The following is a 17,715-nucleotide window of genomic DNA, read 5'->3' as shown; positions in this document are numbered from 1 at the left end:
ACTCGCATTCGAAAATCGAACCGCGAACGGCCGAATAGACTAAATTAACAGCCCAAGTACTAGGCGAACAGAAGTGAGCAGCAAGCAACAGAACTTAAAGCGCGCCATACTAAATTGACTTGAGCTGCAGCTGAGACAGCTTCAGTGAGAGCGCACTGTAAGAGCGTGACGTCACTTGACGACCACGCACTAGTAAGAGAGCAGGTCATGTGCGTTTGGTTGTGGGTGGTCAGCTTGCAGTGCAATGTGTGAGTGTGTGTTTGTTCGTGGGAACATTTTTTTCACTGGAATTAAAGCTTTCACATTTGAGCTTACATTTTATTTGTTTGCAGACTTCTGATTAATGTTTTCTGAATACAAACCTTTGTTTATTGACTTTTAATTTATATTTTCTGCATGCAAACCTTTTTCCTATAAAATCCGAATAAAATAAAATAATTTTAACATAGATTTGATGTATTTTTATTCATTTCCGTTTCGGTATAATTTCTAGTTTGTTCTCATCTTCTTTTTTTTAGTACTAGTTGTGGTTTAGCAATTGTTTAAATTACTATAAATTATTTAATCTTTATATTAATATGTATATGTATATATTTAAAAAATTCGCATATGAAATAAAGTCGAAAGTCATTTAAACTCCATTATCATCATCGATTGAGATGGATGTAATCCATCTCCAAGCGCCCATCTAAAGCATCAAGCTCTAACCGCCCATTAGTGATCCCGATCTCGATCCCAATCATGATCGTGATCCTTTCACTGTCCTCCTCCTCCTCTTGCTCTATTTTTTACTTAAGCTAAATCAAAACAAAACCAATAATAATATTAATCAAAAATCAAAGAAAAAACGGCAAACAAAATGTGTAATAATTAAACAAAATTAAAGCTGGAATCGCTGTGTTTCTACTTATCAATAAATAAGAAGTAAATTATAGTAGAGTAGAGTAGAGTCGAGTTTATACGAAGTATAAGTTTAAGAGTAAGGATAAATATAAATAATAATGTGTATACATCAAGTATGTGAAGGTGTGCTTAGGTTAGCATTGCATTGCATCATCATCAACTGTACAGTATGGCTTATATGCGTAGTATATATGTATATTATTTATAAATATTATAGGGGCTGGGGGGTATCGGGGGTTCAGTGTTGTGGTGGCCTCGGGTCGGGGAGGGCTGAGGTTTCCTCTTTCTCTCATTGTGATTCATACGATGATTATGTTTATACTAATTATGCGGCTAGAACAGCTGTTGTAGATATTATTGGTATTTTGTTTTGCATTATGATTATATCGTTTAGATGATAATTAAATTTGTAATAACAAGAATGACTGTGTTTGGGTAGTGATAGTGATGTCTTCTCCCCTTATCGCTTTCTTTCTCTATCTCTCTCTGTTTCTCTGTGGCCCAGAAACCAATCTTCTTTGTTTGCTTCTTTTTCTGAAAAAGTGTCCGGCTGCTGGTGGTTTAGGTTTCTTGGGTGTGGTAACTCCGCTTATATATTTACATACTCAAAGGTATCGGTATGATTTTGGTATATGCGGCATTATCATATATATATATATATATATATATCTATATATAGCCCTAGGGTGAGCATTTTATAGGTTTACAAAGCATTAGCAAAATACACATACGCTCGGTTAATAGACAATTGGCTGCTCACTTCACTTCACTCTCTTTCTATCTCATCTATATAGATCTACATTAGAAATCAAGTACATAATGTGTTTAGTGTTGGGGATTTAAAAGCAGACCTGCTACAACATCGTTATTGGAATATCGTATTTTAGAGTATCGTAATTGTGTAATGCATGTTCACATCTAGAATTTCGTTCTTGTGCTTTACTTTAAATCTTTTTTCAAAATCAAACGGAATACACATAAAAAAGACATTTGAAAGCTGGCCAATGTCAAATGGCAATAGAAGCGTTAATTAATCGTTAATATTTATACGTATGTAATTTTATAAAAGTACAAAAAGTCTGTTGTTGCTTGAGACACAAGGAATTAACGAATTAATCAAATCGATCGAATCAATCGCACTTAACCAACCGATTTATATATACAATACAGACATTTAGTCGCTATTTGCCAAAAGCCTAACTCAAATACACTACATTCTTCGATCAAGCTGCACCGCATTATGTGTGTTTGTAGTTTAAAGTTTGTATCTTTTTCATGTTTGCTGTTTGCCTTTGTTTTTCCAGTTATTTTGTTTTGTTTTGTATGTGTAGTATTATTTTATAGATTACGAGTAGTAATATTCTATGCGCTATTCTCATGAGATGCTTCCGCCGTCTGTTGTGTTGTGCTCACAATTTACGTGCCATTGGCCTTTGGCAGTGAGCGCACCAAATATAGCTTTTCGCCTTGCTTGTTTGTGTAGATGGGTGCTCTTTGGTAGTGATCGACGAGCTGGTCCAGCGAATGGAACTTGCGCTGTCCAATGCAATACATATTCTGCTCGACGTGCACACGGAAATGCTTGTTGCGTCCGGGCGCCTTGAGGGAGACCGAGTAATCGCCCATCTATACAATGAAGGAATTAATTTTGCGAATGAGTATCATCATCAATAGTGAAACTATTTCATTACTCACATTAGTCTCACTGTCTCTGATGAGGAAGTCACCGTCGTGGCCGTGTCCATTGAGCACGGTGTCGCATTGGCTGCGCGTGATGGCGCCATAGTACCACGACTTGCCTGCCAAATTGGGACGCTCGATGGGCTGTGATGGTTGCGAGGATTTGTTGTTGCCCTCGTTGCGACGCTCCATGGAATCGCCTCCGTTGCCACTGGAGTTGGCACCGTTGCTAGCAGCCTGCTGGTTGCCATTGCCAGCATTGCCGCTGGTGTTGCGATATGGCGTGGCCAAGTAGTCGTTTAACTCTTGTAGATAATTGCGTGGAACTAAACCGACTTGGCCCTGGTTGTTGCGTGCCTTATACCAGTCCGGATCGGAGGCGGGCCTGTCGACAATCTCCAGGCGATCGCCCTTCTCGAACGACAGTTCTTGGTCGTTATTCGACGTGAAACTGTAGAGCGCCACCTGAAAGTAGAAGAGTGTATTTATCTATTTTCTTTTCTTAAATTCAATTTAAAAACTTACCACAATGTCAAGCACATTCTCCGCCATGGCATAGGTGTGTATCTCGCCATCGTTATCACAATCTTCGGTTGTGTAATTGCTGGGGAACCAGCCCACTGAGTTGCCACTCTGGCCACGCCACCAGCCATCATTGGACTTCTCCAGTATGAGGATGCGGGTGCCTTTCGTGAGCGATAGCTCATCCGGCTGCTGCGCCTGATAGTTGTACTTGACAATGGCGCTGCCAATTGCCTCCGATGGATCTGGGGGCAGGCGACGCGACATGGTTGGACTCTCGATTTGACGCGACGGCGAACAATTGGGCAGTGTCTTGGACCCGGAGCCCTTTTTCACCTTCTTCTTGATGCTACAAGAGACAGACAGATTGAGTGTGTACAACATTTGGGATTAGTTACAGTTCACTTGGTGGTAGACTAAAGTACAGAGTGGGAGGGTCATAAAAGGGTTCGATTGGGGCTCAACACTTGATAGATTGTTGGGGTGGATAGATACAATATGTAGGTGTGTGTGTGTGTGTGGGCGGATCGTGCTTGGGAAGAAGTTCTACTTGGAAAGTAAAACAGAAAATAGAATTGGTTTACTGTAGAGTACAAAAGCCAAAAGCGTTTCAAAATTAATTACAATATAAATTACTGAATACGTAATGGATACGAGATAATAGAATAAGTGAGAGGTGAATTGTAATCAAAAAGCAAAAGTAGGAAACTCGAAAGATTCTTTTTTTCTATTCTTTTTTTGGGGTTGTCTTATTTCTGCTGAAATCAGAATAAAAAGAATACTTAAATTTTTAGTTTGAATTCGTAACTAGTATAATGATGACGATGATGATGTTGATGATGACACTTTTTTGGATTTACTCAATCGGTTGGTCAAGAGGTAAAGTGCATCAACTATCAACTATCAGCTCGGGTGTAAAAACGCACCTGTCGAAGAGCGAGGGCTTCTCCTTCTTCACATAGTTGCTGGGCACATAGCCGGACTGATTGCGACTGTTCTGGACACGCCACCAGTGCTTAGAATCGTCGAGCAGGAGATAGCGCTCGTTCTTGCGCAAATCCAGCTCCTGGGCGCCTTGGGCAGCATAATCGTATTTGGCCACCACATAGCAGACGTCTTCTTGAGATTTTCCTGTGCACAAAAGAGTTCGACGTGTTAATATTAGATATTCGTATTGTATTCTTGAGTTTTTACTCACCGTGCTTCATGTTGCCCGCCATTGATTGTGGTCCAGCGTTGCCAGCGGCACTGCAACTGGAGTTACCGCTGCTGCTGCCGTTGCTGTAGTCGCCAGTTGACGCTGGCTGGCCGAAGGTCACACTTTTGTGTTGGGCACTGCAACTGGAGGCCGTCGACAGTGTGCGATGATGCTGCGCCTGCGCCTGCGCCGCTGCTGACGATTGACGCTGATGATGCGCTGGCGAGGAGCCGGGTCCTTGGGAGCGATAGGTGCTCTGATAGTTCTGATGCTGTGGCAGTTGCGGTGGATACTGCCCAGCTGTGTTGTTGCTGCTGCTGTTGTCCGCGGAGGAGTTGGGGATGTTGCGCGCAAATCGCTGTGGATATTCCAACATTCCACTGTGGCCTCCTCAGTGGGCCTCGCCGTTCGTTGGCCCGGCTGCTGTTGCTGCTGCTCCTATCGAGAGTTGAGGCCAGTTAAGGCCACGGCTACGTGTGATTCAATAGTTTCTTCTACTTCAAATGGCAGCAACAACAACAACAAGGATGACAACAACAGCAATTAGCAATAGCAAAGCGTGAGCAGCAGCAATAGCAACAAATTGTACTTGCTTCTAATTCTGTTTACGATGATTAAGTTATTCTTCTAGATGATGATGGTGATGATGATGATGATGGTGTTTGCGTTTGTTGTGGTTTCTGTGACTTTTGTGGTTTATGGTGAGTGGCTGTTGATGTTGTTCGTGTTAGTCTTGGAGCTTTTGATGCTGCATGTTGCATGTTGCTTCCACTTGCCAATGCATACTTTGGCTGCATTTGTTGTTTCAGTTGTCGTTGTTGTTGTCGTTGTGATTGTGTTGTTGTAGTTGTTGTTGTTGGTGTCGTGTTGTGGGAGCAGCAGAGCACGCAAATGAAACGTTTACGAATGCGACGAGAATGCAAACAAACAAACGTGAAAAAGAGAAACGTAAAAACGAGTCAAATATAAATACATATAATAAAAACAAAGCGATGTAAGAATGTATGTATGTGTGTGTGTGTGAGTGGGTGTTGCAATGTGTGTGTGTATGTGTGTGACTCAAAGAAGCAGCTGTGAAAAAAGCATTTAAAGCTATTACAAGACCTAAGTGCAAATGCCAAACTTAGTAGCAATAATAGAAGTAGTATTAAATTGTCTATATACTTTTAATGTTTCAACTTAAATACAATAAATAATTCGCATAATTGAAAACAGAAAACGGACCATCGGGCAAGGATATAACATATGTGAGAACAGTTCAAAGTGTGCGGGATGATGATGATGATAAATGGTGGAATGGTATATAGAGCTTCGAAAGGGGGCCAACAAATTCCACATTGATTTCAACAAACAAGTAAAATAGCTACAGTATAGACTGATCCACTGTGAGATACCTGTTTCACTATTATTCAAGTTTGTAATTCTTATTATCGCTGATATAAGTGATAAGTGTTCTATATATATTAATAATATATATATTATTTATAGCAGGGACCGCATGCCTTAATACCATTATTATTATTACAAATTGGTGAGTCAGTGATTGAAGTTTTCCATAATGAAAATGATTAGCTTCAAGTTTTATTTCTAGTTACAAACTATAATTAGTAATCATTATTTAAAAAAAAAATGAATTAAATCATACTTTTCTGAATCTTTAATGATATATGGAATACTTCATTAAAAAAAATGCTTATTGTGCAATATATATCAAATCGAAATCATTCTTTTCGGTCTCTGCAGACATCTTCTGTCTATTACACACATTTTGCGTCTGTGTAACGGATATCAAAAGCCAATCGAGGACGAGTGCCAGTTGAGTTCTTAATTGATTGCATTGAGCTTTGATTCCACAACCACAACATCGCATTGTCCACTGTCAAAGACCAGCTCAAAGCATGTCTGAGATTCAAGATTGGGGCTGTGGCTGCGTCGATGAGTCACAAACAGGAATTGAAATTGGAACTGCTCGAAACTATTGACAAAGACAGACCAACCAAAATTTGGCTTTTGCATTTGTCTGTCCAAAATGTGGTGTTAGCAAAGACCACAAGAATATGAGCTATTTGTTTACGTAATTGTCCCAGCAGGTAAAAGACATAAAAAGATATTGAGAGAGGAAGAGAGAGAGAGACTTTAGAGAGCTGGAGGCGTCGAAAGGTTGTTGGCAGCGAGGCAAAAAGCCAAGCAAAGTCAATGTCAATAGACCACGCAAAATGGCCAATAATTAAAGATCAATAAGTCAACCTTTCGTTTCGTCTCGAGTTGAAGGTCGCTTTCAGCTCAATATGCCAGCCAAGTTGCCTACTCATAAGGCATTTAAGTTTTTACCATGAAATGGAAATGTTGTCATCAGCGATAAGCGTTCTTTCTGCCTCTGACAACGCAAATGGAAAATGCGACATGGGAATCGTGTTGTTTGTCGAGCGAGTGAAGGCGAAAGTTTCATATTTATACACCCGGTAACCAAAGGGTAAAAAGGTGTTGGTGACCGTTAAAAAATGCATACAAATTTATAGTTTATAATTAGAGTCGTAAACTAGAGAAAAAACAACAACATGAATCAAACTCAATTTAAAGTTCAAATTATTAAATAACTTATAGTACAAAATGAATGAAACAGTGAAATTATTAAATATTATATAGTACTATATGAATGAAGCAGTGAGTAAATAATCGGATTTTTTTAATAAATATATAAAAGAATTTATATGGAAAACTTGAGTTGATGCTATCGCTTTAATGGGGGGATTTTATAATATATACTTTTCCACCTCACTATCATATTTCATTTCTTTTTCTTTGTTTAATATTTATTTTTTTTTTAATAAATCAATTTTACTATTGATTGACGATCCCTGAAATTCGTTTCTGGTATCTCACAGTCGTGTAAACCCGACTGCAGCTTTCTTACTTGTTTTTATTTGATTGTTTTGACACAAACAACTAATTATGATTCGTTCTTCCGCAAACTTGGCATCAACTTCAGTCATAGTTTTCACTCGAGAGAAAGCTGAGAGCATAACTGAATGACAAGGCAAAGAACTCGAACTCTAAATCGACTTTTGAGAGGGCCAAAAACTGAAACTGAGACTGTGGCAAGGCCATCACAGCTGGACAGGGGCTGAGCTGGCGGACTTGGCTGCGCTTGGATGGTTTCTATTTATGGCCATTGAACTGTTGTGCGGAGCTACTGCGTCCAACGAAAAGCTTGTCACGCTGTGTTTACTGCTTATTTGTTGTTATTAGAGGAGGGGAAGCGACATGGCCAAGGTAGCGTCGAGTCGCTTTTGGAGACAGTTCGTCAAAGAGAAATTGAAAGAGTTGCACGTGCTCGAGTCGTCGAGTTTATGAGGCGGAAAGTTGTTTGTTGCCTGCCCCACCAAGGGGATGCTAGAAAAGCGGGGGCTGGAGGCGGAAGTGTGTTCGTTCCAATCAACAAACACGGAGACGAAGACCAAGACGGAGAAGACGCAGCGAGCATATCAAGAAACACTCAAAACTGGCCCCAAACTTATTGAAACAAATTGAAAAATAACAAAGCAGAGGGGAAAGGAGAAATGGGAGGCAAGGCAACGGGGAGGGGAAATTGGAATGGGGACAAGCTCTTAAATCACAGAAAATAGAGCAGACGTTGCGTTATCTGCTGACAAGGGGCGAGGCATAAGGGCAGCCACAAAGCAGAACTACATATAAACATAAATCTCGGGAGCGAAGTCAATATGGGATCAGCATATCTATCACTCTTCATTCTTCGGTCTCCGGAGTATCGAGTAGAGAGCGACCTGTTTCGTGTGGATTCTGAATTATGTGGATTGTGGAACGAGAGTCGCGTTAGCGGTGGTGGTTGTTTGTTGAAGGGGGCGGAAAGCGGGCGCGAGAGCCGAACAGATTGCTGACACATATCGCCACGGGCGGTATTCCGGACATAGTTACCAAAAAACGAAATCAGAGTTACAAAAGCCCAAGCATGGACCAAGCAAGAGCGAAAGAGTGCGCGTTTTGGGGGTTGCAATGCACAACACCCATCGCGAGAGGGAGAGAAAGTGAAAGATGAAGATGGCCAAAGCAGTGCAAAGAGAACAGCAGATGCGCAATTCACAACACCTACACACACACACACATCCGCACACGCAAAGACATGCACATGCATATGCATATCGCGTATGTATGTATGTCCTGGCAAGTACCGTTGGCCGGTGGTGAAGAGCGTGCTACGCAAACTGCGCTCCGCTAGCAATGCTATGTGTGAGTGGTGTGACAGAGAGCAGAGAGCACAAAGCAAACATAACAAATGCGAGAGAGTGTCGTTAACGAGTTAGAGAGTGAATGAGAGCGAGCGAGAGAGAGACAAAACAGGAGCTAAACAGGAGCAGCCGTATATTTTGTGTGTACCTACCGGAGACGAAAGTTTTGGCGACGGCAACGACGACAGCGCAGAGACGGCGACGTAAGGCAACTCCTAGCAGCAGCCAACGGCCCCAGCCCTTTGTGAAGCAGCAGCAGCAGAAGCACTCATGTAAAAATGCACTTTCTTCACACGCAGCAAACAATATTCAAAATTTTAGCAAAAGTGTATTGCACTCTTTACACGACGTTCACAATAATAATAATACACTTTAAAAGTACATTATGTGTGTACATCTGTTCGTGTGTTAGTCTGTCTGTTGTATGCACGTATGTATTGTACGTATATGTATATTATGTATGCTGCCCAGATGAAAATTACACAAAACTAACGATTTTCTTGAATTTGTACACTTTCCGTATCGAATTAGAACGCAACCGCACTTTATTGCATTTAGTGAATGCAATTGAATACTTTTTAAGTAAGATTTCGCGTTAAATTATCAATTTTTCTAAGCAGTTTTACCGGAGCAACTTCTTCGTCGCTCTCTACAATTTCGATAGTATTTTGATGTCGCCCACATCGATAACATTATTTGCTTGCGTCGAGTACATTTGCAAAACAGCTGTGGCATCGATACCATACATTGCGTGATTATCGATAGCTATATTTAGATAAGACGTTCCACTGACTTTAGTTAGATTTGAATAAAATCAATATCAATATCTAAATTTTTTTTAAATAACAAGCAATTTTATATTGGAAAAATATACCGACATATAATTTAAAGTGTAACCAGGCGACAACTATAAGGCTGACTGTTTTTTGGTATATCTCCTCGCTTTCAAAAGTATATTATAAAAATTAATCCTTCGGTCACACCAAGATACATATGTTCAATAAATCGATGCTTCGGTAGTGCGATCAAAACACGCAGAATTTAATTCTTAATGTTAAGTTAAACTTTAAAATGTTGAAGAGCGGAAAGCTGTGGATTCCGCGGCTAAGCCGCTCCTTCACAGCCAAGTCAAAGCGCGTTGTCCTGGGTCAAGACACCACCAAGATTAAGCGTAAAACACTTAGTCTCATTTAACGTTTGTTTGACTCAATTTCGGTTACTTAATTTCAGATTACGAACCCAAAATATCGGCGACACATGAGAATCGCGTGTATGTTTGGGGTTTCCAGGAAACCGGAGCCCTCGGGCTGCAGAGGAACATCAAAAAGGCTCAGGAACGTTACACAGAAATGGTGCATCATCCAACGCGGCTGCAATTCTCCAATAATAATGATATAACTGATGTAACTACTGGTTACGGCTTTACAGCCTATGCCGTTAATCGCTCCGACGGCGAAACGCTCTTCGGTAGTGGCCTCAATACAGACTGCCAACTAGGCTTGCAGCCTAAGCCCAAGAGCAAGGAACCCGCCAATCTCGATGTCATCATCTATCCCACGGCCATAAAGTTGCCACGTGAGGCAGGCGACACGGATGAAGGGATGAAGGTTCGCAGCATGTCTGCTGGACGAGCTCATCTCGTTGTGGTCACCCAGAATGGAGCTGTGTTCACGCTGGGCAACAATTCCTATGGTCAATGTGGTCGACTAATCATCGAAGATGAATGCTACACACGCAGTGCGGTTATACACAGAATACCACAGGCGGACATCTGTGGCGAACAGGATGAGATCGTAAGCGTCGAATGTGGACAGGATCACACCATGTTCCTGACCAAGCTGGGCAAGGTTTACACTTGCGGCTGGGGAGCCGATGGCCAGACAGGACAGGGCAATTATTATTCCGCTGGAGTCATCACTCTCATCGCTGGCGACATTGAGAAGGAGCGAATTGTGCGCATTGCTTGCGCATCAGACTGTGTGTTGGCCCTGAACGAACATGGCGATGTCTTTGGCTGGGGCAACTCGGAGTACGGTCAGCTGGACGATTCGCCAGATGCGGAAATGCAAATCAACTCTCCGCGGGCGCTGCAGCTGACAAAAGGCATTGGCAAGGTGAAAGATGTGGCTGCGGGGGGCTCCTTTTGCATGGCACTCAATGATCAGGGTCTGGTCTACACCTGGGGCTATGGCATCTTAGGCTTTGGTCCCTTCGTAGAACAGACTTCAAGGCCACAGCATCTGCTACCACCGCTCTTCGGACGCAATGACTTTAGCAATGCAACCACAGTTGTGTCGATTGGCTGTGGCGTGTTTCACATGGGCGCCGTCAACTCGGATGGTGACTTATTTATGTGGGGCAAGAATCGATTTGGGCATCTGGGTTTGGGCCACAAGAAGGATCAGTTCTTTCCCTTTAAGACGGCCATCAATGGCAAGGTGACGAAGGTAGCTTATGGCGTAGATCACACGATAGCTCTATGTCGACCTCATATATAAAAAAAAACCAATAAAGTTAAAAAACAGTTTAAAGATCACAAATTCGCGTTTTAATACATTTAAATCGATTAAAGAACATTTAGATTAATTTGTTTTGTTTGTCCGATGTTGTTGTTGTTTCTCTTGCGATGTAAATAGCTTTACCGATTCGTCGTTCTATACAATATGTTTTGGTTTAATTAATTTGCTTGCTTACTTGTTTTTAGTATTTAGAGATATAGAGTTTTAAATCGTAGTATATATAATATAAAATATGTACTTGGAATTGAATGCAGTGTGTATTTATATGTATCAAGTGTGTTTTGGGATGCTTGTCTTTTTGGGCTTAGCGTCTCCCTTTTTCCCATATACAATAGATATTTTTGTTGTTTTGAGTGAGTCCCCAATTCTAAACATTATACTGAACATCTGACCACTTCTCTCTTTCACTCTCTCTCTTTCCAAGCACTACACTCGCTTTGTATTTGTCACAATTTCGTCGAATCGCATTAGATTGCTTTCTAGGTACATTTCTCATTTAGGGTCTAGGTCTATAATTTACTATTCTCTCTCGGAGCTCAACAATTTGAAGCCTCCTCCCATCTGCTGATGCCAGTTGATTTATAAGCATGCGTCTCGAAACTACAGACTACAAAAATTGAGGCCGGAAGCCTCTTTCAGATCATCGTAATACATGTTACACACAAATCGTCAATTGTTTTTTTTTTTCGTTTTCTTTTTTCTATGGTGTTTGTGTGTGTTTAAGATATTAAAATGTTTTGTGAATGCACTCAAGCCCGACCCTGGCGCTGTGCCTCCTCGTTCGCCTCGTATGCCTCTACCTCGGCAATGTTGGACAGATCATACTCGATGACACCCTTGCCCATGAATTCGGCATACTTGCCAGCCTCTGGCAGGGGATCAGCCGAACGCTTGGCCACTGCAAAACCAAAAGAGAAGACATAAATGAGCTGAATAGATTGATAGTCTTAGCTCAACTTACCGCCTGAGACAAACTTCTCTAGCATGTAGATCTTCATGTCGTAGCACTCATTGGCAATGCGCTCAGAGATGCTGGATACATCAGTGATCCGTGGCGTAATCACGCGCATATTGCGACGCACTCGCTCCGTGTCAATGTTGTAATAGCCAGTTCCCATCTTCTGCATGAGATCGACAAAGCTGCTGGGTGGCAGCGTGGTCTCTCGATCCAGCGGCATGATGAAGCATCTGTTGGTGGTGGTATCCACAATGGCCGATTGATTCTCCCTGAAGTCGTGCATGAAGCGACCACGGCGACCATCCTTAAAGTCGGGCACATCGATCTTCGCATAGCCATCATCATCGCTGTTGTCCAGCTCAATTTCCTCACGGAAGAAGTTCTCATTGATGTCATCCAAGGAAGTATTCATCAAGGTATCACTTGAGCTCGAGCTCGAGCTAGGACCGTAGAGTGGCAGCAGAGAGCGCCAGTTGAGGGCAAAAGCGTCATCGTTGCGTGGATAGAAGCGAGGCAGCTCAGCGGAGTCCTCGGCATAAGGAATATCGCACAAGGCATGATAGCGCATGTTCGCATGATTGGGCGCATAGAACCTGTACAATGTCCAGCCACCGAGGACGCCCAGCAACATCACGATCACAGCTATCAGGAACAGCAAGAACGACTTCAGGCAAGTGTGCTGCGGTCGGTTGAACACCATGGACTCTGTATCCGCATCGCTGTAGGCGATTCCTCCCTTGGCCTGTGAAAATTGTATGTGTTATTAATATGTAGCAGTCTATTTTGTTATCAATTCTAGACTATTTTAATAAGACGTAGATATATACATAATTGGACATAATGTACTGAATTTATGCAAACGTAATATTAAGAGGAAATAGTACAAAAAATAACTTAAATACACCCTTTTACATCGCATTTAATTCCCGTATAATTTTACGAAATTTTATTGCATTGTTCCTCCCCATTTAGCTATTACTAAGTATACAAAAGCTCCATAATGACCAACTGTTACATTGATACATATTCTCCGACCGACAATAAAAATTATTGGCCTTTATCGGTTGGTGTTGTTTTCCCATTTCACGATAACAAAACAAGTAAGTCGGGTATTGACTAAAAGATACCCCACACACATGTCCTTGAATACAAGGAAAAATATATTTATATTTTCGCACTGTAAATTTATACTTCCTAATTTACTATACATTCATTCGCAACATCCCAATATTATATTACTTTAAAGCTTATGGCCTTTATGGCCAATACAACTTTTCAATAACAATAATAAATAACCAAAACTTTTCTCTCTATTAGATTCCCCCTAATTTACGAAATTGGTTCTAACTAATTTCTGTTCGCAGAAGTAAGACAAAAAAAAAGTTATTGAATTAATGACGTATTGACACAAGCAAAGACACTCTTCAACCCCCCTTTGGGTGTGGGTATAAAAACAAAGAAGTAAACAGTCACCGTTATCGCAAAGGTGACGAATATCTTATACAAGTGCAATTCTGCTTCTTGTTTTGTTGTCAGTGGAAGAAATGGTCTATTGGGTTATTTTAAAGCTATTCTCAGCGAAAATGATTGTTGGGTTACTTTGAACTCGCACTCACATATTGCACATATTATACATATGTATAAGTAAATATGTATGTAACTACGTAAATTCTCCAAAGGGCTGTAGATGGACATATGTATGTAACTACGTACATGCTGTTTGTATGTTTAACTTGACTTATCGCCACTGTACAAAGGGCAGAAAATGAAATTAGACAACGCACATATGTAAGTGTAATGCACACATACAAAAATGTGTGTGCACACATGCAAATCGTTTTCTGGAATGTTTACAATGCAAATCTGATGCGAATTGCAAAGGAAAAGGCATTGAGTGAAGTATTGAAATCAGGCTGCCAACAACAAAAACAACAGCATTTTGTAGCGGCCTCAAAATGGGGGCGAAAGAAAGAGTGCAAGGACACTGGGAATTCCAGCATTGGAAAAATCGATAGATATGCATGCTGCTAAGCACACTTACAAACATATATACATATGAGCTCACAGTAACGGGCGTCCGCCCACACACACACACACAAACACAGATAAAAACACACACGTATACATACTCGAATACGAAAGAAAACGAAACTTGTAGAGCTACGAAGGACACAGGACATGCGACTGGGGAGCTCACAAGGACAAATCCAAGATTGCGTAAAAATCTATTTAATTTTGGAGCTAACTTACGCTGATGAGAGACCCATGATGCATCATGGCTTCATCGTTAAGATGCAATGGCAACGGCACCTTCTCCAGATCCTTCTTTTCACCTGTTAACTTCGCTAGAATCGTCATTTTGCTTGTTTGCTTTTTCTTCTAATTCGTACACTTTCAGTACGTGTTTAAAAAAAAATCGCTAATTTTGCTTGAAATTTTGTTAAATAACCTTATGCACAGTTGATCGAGAAAAAAGAACAAATACTTTAACAAGTCGACGCCTATGATGTTTACTCTTCAATTATTTTTTCAATTTGTTTTCAGTTTGTATGCGCAGCGAAACTGCGTAGCAGGTGAACGATACTTTTCCACTGTTCCGCGGTATCGAAAAGTATTGCTAGTATCTAAATTATGTACTTGCATGCATGATGATTTTCCACTGTTCTGCATCAAATATATGTTTTTGTAAGTGTTGGTTATAATTTTTTTTAGCAAATGCGAGAAATAAATTATTAAATACAGATTTTGTACTATTTACGCGGAAATCTGATGCACTCACTATCCAAATGCAAATTGCATCGATAGTCCAATTAAGTATTTGAAAGTATGACAGTTATTTTGGCATGACAGTATTTTTACACTACTTCACAAGTTTCAAGGTTTTGAATTTATTTAAAAGTAGAATTTATTCAATAATAAATTTATTCATAATTATTGCAATATCTGGGCGTGAAAACATCGGCATTCGTACAGCTTAAAATAATTTGAAAAACATTGTTCCAACAATGTTACCGTTGTTCGGACACCTCTTGCGCAAATATGTAACTGAATTCTTAAATGTACACACAAGATGTTTGTTGTTACTTTACGACTCTTCTTAACTTTAACATTACTTATGACTATGTTGATTTGAGAGGAAGGCCAGATGGCCCTTGGGGCACTTGTTGGCATAATGTCCCTTGTGACCGCACTTGTAACAGGTGATCTCCTCCAGCGGCGTAGGTGTCTTCTGGAACGGTGGCGGCGGATGATTCGGTACCCCACCTTCATCATTGTTGTCACTGCTTCCACTATGATCCATTGCATTGATGTTATTGTTGCGGTGCTCCAGGCTGCCGACATACTGTTTGCATGAGTTCGCCTTGTGCCCGAGCTCTCCACAATAGTGGCACGTGGGCAGTTTTTTATGCAGCTGATCTTTGCTTAGATCAGCAAGTGGAGGCAGCTCGAAACGCGGATGCATGTGCTTGCAGTTAGGACCGTCGGGACAGAAGCCAGCCAGATAATTCATGCAGAGCACACGCCTCAAGTGCTGATGCCGGCAATGCGGTCCATGACGACAGAAGCCGCGCTTGTACCAGGGACAGTCTTTCACCTTGCTCTGCGGATCGATGTGCAGGAAGGGACATTCCTTGTTGTGGCAGGCATTGAAGCGGGAGTAGAAGTAGCACTCTGGCATTTTGGTCATGTCGTATTCGTGCAGGAACTCGCACTGATCGCCCTTCTTGCAAAGACCGCGCAGCCAGTGCTTGCAGACGATGGTGCGATCGCCGCGGATGTGTCGGAAGGGGCACGCAGTGCCTTTGTCGCACTCCTGGCCATTCTTTGTGATGAAATTGCAGACAGCGGCGATGGATTTGTCCATGCCATAGAAAGGCAGCGGTATTGCGCCCACCTGTTCGATGAGGTCGCGCTCTGCCTTGAACTGCAATGTGCTCACGTTGGCCAATATGATATCCATGTCGTTACCGTTGAAATTGATGTGGTTGATGTGTTACTTTTTTTTTATAAACAACAATAAAAAGCGCGTTGTATTTTGGCACAACACAGTGTGACCGTGAACGGGTTGCTAGAAATATACAGAAAGTGTATTTGCCGGTCTTTTAGTGGTCACTGCATTTGGTATCGACGAAGGCATCGACAGATAAAATAGAAGAGACCATGCCGGGTATGCAGCTATATTCGCAAAAAAAAAAAATAGCTTTTGGCAGTATTATAATAATTCTAAATGTGGATAATAAAAATATGGTTAATAACTGGATTTATGACTACCAAATAAAAATGTGATATATATGTAATAGTGCTTATTAAAAAATTTTTACGACTATTTTCAAAACATCTGGTCCATTACATTGGTGGTTATACTGCCTAATCGATATCGATATTCATCTGCAAAAGAATGTAGGGGTATGCAGCTCACATTTTAATTTATTATCGCAAGATTTTAATTATTTTCGAATTAAATATGTGGTTAACAGCTTAAATATAATGACAGAAAGATTTTTTTATTTAATAAGGCAAATGTTGGTTAACAGAGGTTAAAGAGTATAAACAGCATACCAGCCGCATTGCCCGTTTCGTTTGTTTACGCGATGCCGCAGTTGCAATATGAGAGTTGTGCGGTTAAAAGGTTAATAACGTTATTACAGTAACAACAAAGTATGTGAAGCCAACGCCCGCCGCACACGTTTCCCGTTTATCCAATACACAGCCAGCATGTTGCCCACCTACGTGCGCCTCAACGACCCCAAGAAGCCGATTTTTCGCATCGCCTTCTCCAAGTTGGCCGTAATCGCCGTTAGCCTTCCCCTAGGCGCCTTCTGTTTCTGTGTGGTGTGGTCGCTGCTCTTTGATTTTGTGCGCTCTACGTTCACGCATTGCGACGTGGCCAACTACTTGCCATCGGTCTCCGCTGCAATTGGTAATTATGAGCCGCAGAAGACTGTGTGGCGTCTGGCCATCATCCTCCACATGCCATTTAGACTGGCAGTGGCCAAGATGTATATGGAGTACTATAGAGAGCACATCAGACGTAATCGGCGCATGTTTGGCATCTTGGCCTGCACTCTTAATGTGATTGAGGACTTGGCGCTCTTCTCGCTATCGTTGTGGACTTCAGCAGATAACTACGAGATCCATCGCAACTCCTTTGTGGTATTTATAGCTTGCAGCGAGTGCTACATGCTCATTTCCTATCTGTTAAACAGAAATGCGCGCAGGGTGGCGATGCTGCCCCATGAGGAGAAGTCGCTAAAATACAAGCGCAATCTTTTCCTTACCAACGTCGTGGCTTTCGGCTTGGCCGGTTACTGCTTCATGCGGCACAATGCGCGCTGTGAAAGCGGAGGTGAGTCACCTGTCTCTATATCATATCTTTTCAGGCATTAATCCTTCTTCTGCTTGCTCCACAGTCTACACATTCTTTGCGCTCTTCGAGTATATCGTAGTGCTCACAAACATGGGATTCCACATGACATCGTGCTGGGACTTTTACGCTTTAAGCGTCGTCTGCGATGCCCGCCAAGGATTCTATCTAACGCATTTGTAGCTTTAACGAATTCTAGTATTCTTCTTCTGTATATATTGCGGTCTTAGCTTAAGCTCAAAGTTTACTTAATTCTATTTTAAGCATCCATTAAATTATACTTTTAAGTCAGCTTGTCAAACATTCTACACAATAATTTAATT

The 17,715-nt window shown here is 41.4% G+C and overlaps 5 protein-coding genes across 8 annotated transcripts; 2 read left to right on the top strand and 3 right to left on the bottom strand.

The window, feature by feature from the left end:
* Positions 1-456: 456 nt before the first annotated feature.
* On the bottom strand, positions 457-9,223 carry LOC117566050 (cytoplasmic protein NCK1). 4 transcript variants are annotated; one of them, XM_034245501.2, is made up of 6 exons: positions 8,703-9,223; positions 4,304-5,094; positions 4,032-4,236; positions 3,109-3,454; positions 2,599-3,048; positions 459-2,529 (listed from the first exon to the last, which is right to left on the bottom strand). In XM_034245501.2, the coding sequence occupies exons 2-6, from the start codon at positions 4,677-4,679 to the stop codon at positions 2,320-2,322; spliced, it is 1,587 nt and encodes a 528-aa protein (XP_034101392.1). In that variant the 5' UTR covers positions 4,680-5,094; positions 8,703-9,223; the 3' UTR covers positions 459-2,319. The 4 variants fall into 4 exon arrangements, with proteins under 4 accessions (XP_034101396.1, XP_034101392.1, XP_034101393.1 ...); XM_034245502.2 differs by having other exon boundaries at positions 4,304-4,800; XM_034245504.2 differs by having other exon boundaries at positions 4,304-4,741.
* Positions 9,224-9,532: 309 nt separating this feature from the next.
* LOC117566051 (RCC1-like G exchanging factor-like protein) lies at positions 9,533-11,268 on the top strand. Its single transcript, XM_034245506.2, has 2 exons — positions 9,533-9,721; positions 9,781-11,268. Exons 1-2 carry the CDS (start codon positions 9,622-9,624, stop codon positions 11,046-11,048), a joined length of 1,368 nt encoding a protein of 455 aa, XP_034101397.1. The 5' UTR covers positions 9,533-9,621; the 3' UTR covers positions 11,049-11,268.
* On the bottom strand, positions 11,076-14,577 carry LOC117566052 (integral membrane protein 2B). Its single transcript, XM_034245507.2, has 3 exons — positions 14,278-14,577; positions 12,031-12,769; positions 11,076-11,967 (listed from the first exon to the last, which is right to left on the bottom strand). The coding sequence occupies exons 1-3, from the start codon at positions 14,383-14,385 to the stop codon at positions 11,819-11,821; spliced, it is 996 nt and encodes a 331-aa protein (XP_034101398.1). The 5' UTR covers positions 14,386-14,577; the 3' UTR covers positions 11,076-11,818.
* A 364-nt stretch (positions 14,578-14,941) lies between these two features.
* LOC117565535 (cleavage and polyadenylation specificity factor subunit 4) lies at positions 14,942-16,112 on the bottom strand. Its single transcript, XM_034244676.2, has one exon. It carries the CDS (start codon positions 15,986-15,988, stop codon positions 15,137-15,139), a length of 852 nt encoding a protein of 283 aa, XP_034100567.1. The 5' UTR covers positions 15,989-16,112; the 3' UTR covers positions 14,942-15,136.
* A 361-nt stretch (positions 16,113-16,473) lies between these two features.
* Positions 16,474-17,693, top strand: LOC117564080 (post-GPI attachment to proteins factor 2). Its single transcript, XM_034242708.2, has 2 exons — positions 16,474-17,374; positions 17,439-17,693. Exons 1-2 carry the CDS (start codon positions 16,744-16,746, stop codon positions 17,573-17,575), a joined length of 768 nt encoding a protein of 255 aa, XP_034098599.1. The 5' UTR covers positions 16,474-16,743; the 3' UTR covers positions 17,576-17,693.
* The last annotated feature ends 22 nt before the right edge of the window (positions 17,694-17,715 follow it).

This window comes from Drosophila albomicans, chromosome 2L, assembly GCF_009650485.2.
Source record: "Drosophila albomicans strain 15112-1751.03 chromosome 2L, ASM965048v2, whole genome shotgun sequence".
In the NCBI taxonomy this organism is placed as follows: domain Eukaryota; kingdom Metazoa; phylum Arthropoda; class Insecta; order Diptera; family Drosophilidae; genus Drosophila; species Drosophila albomicans.
This window is presented reverse-complemented; position numbering and strand designations above follow the sequence as displayed.